At 51.9% G+C, this 6,000-nt stretch overlaps 1 protein-coding gene across 6 annotated transcripts in view; it reads right to left on the bottom strand.

The window, feature by feature from the left end:
* The window catches only part of LOC105066695 (pecanex 2), a 271,254-nt gene that overhangs the window by 13,129 nt on the left and 252,125 nt on the right, over positions 1–6,000 (bottom strand). For all 6 annotated transcript variants that reach the window (XR_012509907.1, XM_074373145.1, XM_045514586.2 and 3 more), the window contains 2 exons: positions 956–1,100; positions 241–471 (listed from right to left, as the gene is read on the bottom strand). Coding sequence is in view for 5 of the 6 variants with exons in the window: in XM_074373145.1 (XP_074229246.1) it covers positions 241–471; positions 956–1,100 (376 nt within the window). In the remaining variant the exon portion in view is untranslated. The remainder of the gene's footprint in view (positions 1–240; positions 472–955; positions 1,101–6,000) is intronic.

Genomic DNA, 6,000 nt, shown 5'->3' with positions numbered 1-6,000 from the left:
GACTTCTCGCCAAAGCCCTCACCTGCACACCGGCTCCCTGGGTGGGAAACGGCCCTGGCGGGGATGTACCACCCGCCCCGGGGACTACGCTGCGTGCTGGCCAGTACTTCCCCCAGAGGGTGGCTCTACACAGGGTATGCTGGCACCGGGGCGTGAGCATTGGTGCCAACCCATCCTGTTTCTTCTACCATTCTCCCCAGATGGGAGGCTCGCACCAGCCAGGAAGCGTGGCCGCTGTACCTTGATCACCTTGAAGCTCAGGAAGCTTCTGTGCAGCATGATGACCTTGTACTCGTCCGCGCCCTCGTCCACCACGTGCCGCAGGGTCAGCAGCTCCTCCTTGTTGGACAGTACGGCTCCCCGCCAGGCCGGGTCACCCTCGTGACAGATCACCACCTTCTTCTCAAAGGACTGGATGGCCTCGTAGAGGACCACCGGGTCTTCATACTCGTCAGGGCAAGTGAACTGGTCCTGGGGAGGGAAGTCCATCCTGGGTCAGGAGGACCGGAGAGGCAGTCCCAGGCGGGTGTGCACGTGGCCACGAGGCCAGGGGCCTGCAAGACCAAGTCCACCTGCACATCCCATGCTGCCCCTGAGCGGACGGATGGAGGACTCCTCCCCATCCCAGAGCCCTGGCTGCAGGGACATGCTCGGCGAAGAGCCTGTGGCTTAAATTCCTGTGACTTTTTGATACAGTGTGAGCACTTCAGATGTCATTTTCTCCGGCCACATCCCATCTTCCCTCCTGGTGGGATGTCACCACCTCCTAGGGGCTCTCAAGAGCAAATCTCATCTGGCGACACTGAGAATATGTGATGTCTGCATGCTTAGTAACTAAGTCACACGCGCGCTCAAGAATGTCATGCCAAGGAAGGGGATCGTATTTTTGAAAAGTTATTTTTCCCCCAATGTTTCAGGCTGATTCCTTTTTTTTTTTTTTTTAAGAGACATTTACCTGGTGCAGCTTCAGGGACATCCTGAGAGCCGGGGCGACAACTTTGTGCAGCAGGTCGATGTCTGCAAACACCCACTCGTCTCGCGCTGTGATTCTGAAGTCACCTTTGAAGAGGGTGTGGAGGCCGTACAGGAAAGAATCCAGGCTGTGAAGCAAAGTCGGGTTACTGTGTGTCACGAGCGGAGGCATTCAGCGTCCTGTCACCTTGAGCTGGCCTGAGTCTCCCATGGGTCACCTCAAGAAGGATCTTACTATCTTTAGGCTGATGGGGCAGGAGTCCCACCTGCAGCCCACATTTGGACCCTCGTGACAACTGGTCGCCTTACAGAATAGCGCTCAATTCCTAGGTGTGATGGCGGAGGTGCTGGTCTGCGCTGGCCTGCCCTGTATGCCCTCAGAGTGATGCTAAGATGCTGTCCCACCTGGTCCAAGGGCTCCCGGGCCTCCACTTCTCAGGATGGGGGGCATGGGGAAGCCTGAGGAAGAGCCCAGGGCTCTCCTTTGTCTTGTCTGGGTTTCTGGATAGTACTTTGGGGCTGTATCACTCATAATAAAAACTGGACTCTACCACCATAAGGAGAGATAAAATGAAGCCAAATGAAATCTCAAATTGGCCGTTTAGACTCTCAGGGAATATCCATCTCCCAATCCCACGCTTTCTTTTTTTTTTTTAATTAGATTTTTTTTTTTTTTACATTTTTTAAAAAATTGAATTATAGTCAGTTACAATGTATCAATTTTTGAATGACTAGTGGAAGGGTGCAGTAGAGAAGGTTAAAATGAATGACCAAAGGATTTCTCAGGACTGTCCCTGTTTTTATGTTTCTAGGTTTTTCGGCTTTGCCTCCATTTCCTGCCTGTAATTGAGTGTTGCCTGGATGGAGAGCAGAGGAAATCTTTCACGGTCAGGATCCTTTACATTTTGGATCAACGCAGGGAATGGGTTTGGGAAAGCAACTCTTCCTGTATCGTGAGGCTGGGAACACCTGTTCTCCCTTCATTCTTTCCCTCTATTTCCATTAATACGCTTGATCGCGGCTGCCTCTAACGACCCTGGCCTCTGACATCCCTGAGAGGGAGTTGGGGAGGGGGCGAGTACAAGAAACAGCATCCCTGATGGGGTCGAACTGCGACAGAAGACCCAGGGAGATGTGCGTGGCAGAGAATCTCTGAGGATGGCTGCTCGGAAGGATGCAGTGAGCGGGCTCACCGAGCAAGACTTTGGATTCCACACAGCACAGTAGACCCGCCCACCAGGGAAATGCTCCGCTGATTGCTGGTTTTGCACGTCATTGCAAAATGTTAATTCGCACTATCATTAATTTCCTCCCAGAGCTCTGTTGGGAGAGACACTGAGGCTTGGAGTCAAAGCAGGCTGTGGGAAACGGAAGCAGCCAGGGTCTGCATGACCTGGAAGATGGAGCTTGTGCCGTGGCCTGCAGGAGCCCAGAACCTTCCAGGAGGAGTCCCAGGAGGCAGCTGCCCTGCACAGGCTCTCCCCTTCCCCCCTTCCCCCCGCAGAACAAAGGCTTCCTGGGGCTGTGAGCTCTAGTGTTGAGAGTGGAGTGGTGGACGGCAGAGCCAGGCTGTAGCAGGGCAGATGTGGGGAGGGAAGCTTTAAAAAGTATCCAGAAATTCATACTACACTGTAAACTGACTATACTTCAATAAAACAAACAAACGAATAAATGCACAAATAAATTCATCAGATGGTGCTGTCCATGTCACTACAAACGCTCCCAAATGCCCCACCATCATCAGAGAAGGGCAAAGTACTGAAAAGAGGGAGTTAAAAATGAGTGGGATATCTTCTGGAAAGGATCCGAAGAGCACCTCGCTGCTTGCACATACGTGTAGAGCGATCACTCCTCTGGATGCAGGGCTGGGGATGGTGGCAGAGGAAGGAAGATGCCCAAGAAACACGCGCAGACAGAGAGGAGGGCCAGGGTTCAGCCCGTCGTCGGCTGGGCGGCGTGTGCAGGGCAGCCCGGACCGCTCACTCCGCGGTGGGGAGTACGCCCTTCCACAGGAGCCTCGCTACGCGCCTGCATCCCGTCTGAGGCCCCTAGTGAGATGTACTTTCCCGGTCATGTCTATTTTCAGAGAAAAATGACATATTGTGATGCTTACTGCTGTGCTATTACAGTGAGTCTCAAGGTAGGAAACAAAGCCTGAATTAGAATTCCACTAGATCGGGGCATGACCCCCAGCACCCTAAAGCTGAAGGCATCCTAAAACTAGGGTGTTTCATTACCTGCCTTTATCTTAAGGAGGATGAAGAGGAGGAAGGAGGCCCTGGGGGTGAGGGTCAGGGGGAGCAGAGGTCTCCGGACGCCTGCAGCTCACGTCTGACTTAGAGCATCATCGGGTAGAAGACGGGCTCCCACCCCCACAGCCAACAGCTGGAGCAGGAAACAGGGTCACGTCTGAGCCAGTCAAGGGACTAGAGCAGCCACTGCCCAGGCCCCTAGTCTGTTTTTATTAAGCCCTTAACACACGTGTAAGTCCATGCTCATTGCTGAGCTGCGATCCGGTTTTCTGCATGTGGATATGCGTGATCACACATGCCGGTTTTTTCTGGGGCCTCCTCTGCCCGCTTCCCTATATAATCTCACACGGGGGGACACAGTTGTCCCTTCACTGACTCTGCCACGCTCCATCCACGTTCCACGGGTCAGCTACGCACTGGTGGCCCGGTCTGCATGTGTGTTTTTTTTTCTTCTTACTTAGTAATATCTTGCCTTTATACCTGGGTGCATATGTGTGTGTGTGTGTATGGGACACGGGCCCACGTTTGTATGTGTGCTTGCATGTCTGTGTTGGAAAGGATGCTCCAGCCTCTGCCTCAGGCTCTGCACCCACTGCAGACACCATGGACCATGAAGCAGGGTCTTCGTGACCTTCGGATTATACCGATTCCTATTCCTGTCTCTCTGGTTCTCGACCCCGTTTCCCATTATATGATGACACGGCCACTAGTGATGAATATAGTTGAGAGGTTAGGGCCATCAAGCCCCAGCACGGGCCACGGTGAGATTTCAAGAGCCACGATGTGATGTCAGCACCACTGCAGCACGTGTCAGCACAAGACAGTCCACAGAGGGAGCTTAAGTGGGTGAGGAGGCTATGGTCGGCGCCATGGAGAGGCGGATGGGGCTGTCTGAAGAGTTCCCACGGGGCAGATGGGATCAACCACACGGTGTGGCCAGCGGGAACAGGCATCTGGAGTCTGAGTGTGACTCTGCTCCGCCGACACAGAGCACAGAGCACTGCTCTGTGCTTCGGTTTTTCTGGTTGTCAAACAGAGCCAGTGACAGCACCCACCTCATCCTCTCTCACACACATTCACTGCAATCATCATTCTTATTTTTTTTCAATGCCTTTTTAAAATTTTTCATTTTTTATTTTTATTGAAATATAGTCAGTTTACAGTGTTGTGTTGATCATTATTCTGATTTTCACCCAGAACTGGTATGTCCCAGGAACACAGGCTTCAGACACAAACAAAGGCTGTTTACACTGCAGAATCTCATGTGACCATTGGAGAGCAGTCAAGCGGCTAAAGGATGTCCATGATATGGTTTCAAAGAAAGCCCAGCTAAACTGAGAAATCGTAATTCCCAAGCGAGAAATGGTTAAAAGGCAAGATTTGATGAAAAGCTTTTGTAAAACTACATTTGGCCTGCTGATGGGTTAGCAGTCAACAGGTCTTTGCTTCTGAGCCTCTGAATCAATGAGATCAACTTACTTGCTATTATCTAGTGAAAAGTGCCCCCCAAGGCCTGAAGACTGGGATCAGGTTGGCTGCGGAAGAAACAATCTCTTGGCAGTTGTTGAAAAATCAAAACTCGATTTCCAGATCCAGCTCCCAGAGAGTCTAAGCTAGTGGTTTGTGATGGAGTCTGGGGTCTGTATTTTGATTAAGCTGCCCAGGTGATACTGGGGTGAAGTGAGGTTTGGGACTCACAGGACCAGGGCCTGGATGTCTTTCAAGACGTCCAGACATCTCAGAGAAGAAGGGAGTGGGACCTCGGCATGAGACCCACGCACAGGGCCAGGGTAGGAGAATTTCTCACACAGTGCAATTCTAACTGGTCCTTTTTTGTATTTTCTATCTCTTTGCTGATGTTCTGTGTTCATCCATTCTTCTCCTGCTTTTGGTGAGCATGGTTATGACCCTTCCTTTAAACTCTTTCTCTGGTGCACTGCTTATCTCTGTTTCATTTGGTTCTTCTTCTGGGGTTTTGTCTTGTTCTTTGGTTTGGAAGGTGCTCTTTTGTCTCCTCCTTTTGCCCACTTCCCTCTGTTTGTTTCTCTGTATTAGGTACATCAGCTACTTCTTCCAATCTTAAAGGAGTGGCCTTATGTGGCAGGTGTCCTGTGGGACCCAGGGGTACAACATGCCCTGGTCACCAGAGCCACGTGCTCCCAGGTTATCCCCTGTGTGGGTTGAGTCCGCCTCCTGTCGTGGGACTGCGATTGCTGTGGGGGTGTGGTGGGCGGGCCTGGCTGCTACCTCTGGGGACACACTGACATGTGGGGCCGGCCCCCAGGGGTGGGAGCTGCTTTGAAGGGCACCGGTGTATAAAAATCTCTCCTGCCAGTCTTCAGGCCATTCTCAGCGATAGTTGTGCTCTGTGTAGTTGCAGGTTTGTGTGTCCGTGGAGGAGAGGGGCTCAGGGGCTTCCAACTCCGCCATCTTGGTCTGATCTGGGTGATGAGTTTCATCTCTGGTCCAGAATCTCGCATCATGTTCTAGATTCTGATTTCTGGAGTCTCCAACCCCAGTCTGTCAGGTAGACCCCAATCTTGTCTGCAAGATGATCCAGTATGACATCTGGTCCTAGTCTGGGGTTACATCTTCAATAGAAGACTGGGAGGAGAAATTGAGACTATGTCCTGGGTTTCTGAGAACACTATTTTCCTCATTCCACTGTGGTGAGAGGGGCTGGGTAAATGGCAGATGTGACCTCAGACTGTGGCCATGACCTCCTGCCACAGGTCAGAGGTCAAGGCTCTCAGCCTCCAGCACAGGACATCTATGG

The sequence above is a fragment of the Camelus bactrianus genome, chromosome 11 (genome assembly GCF_048773025.1).
Source record: "Camelus bactrianus isolate YW-2024 breed Bactrian camel chromosome 11, ASM4877302v1, whole genome shotgun sequence".
In the NCBI taxonomy this organism is placed as follows: Eukaryota; Metazoa; Chordata; class Mammalia; order Artiodactyla; family Camelidae; genus Camelus; species Camelus bactrianus.
The sequence above is the reverse complement of the archived record's forward strand: the minus strand, read 5'-3'. Positions and strand labels throughout refer to the sequence as shown.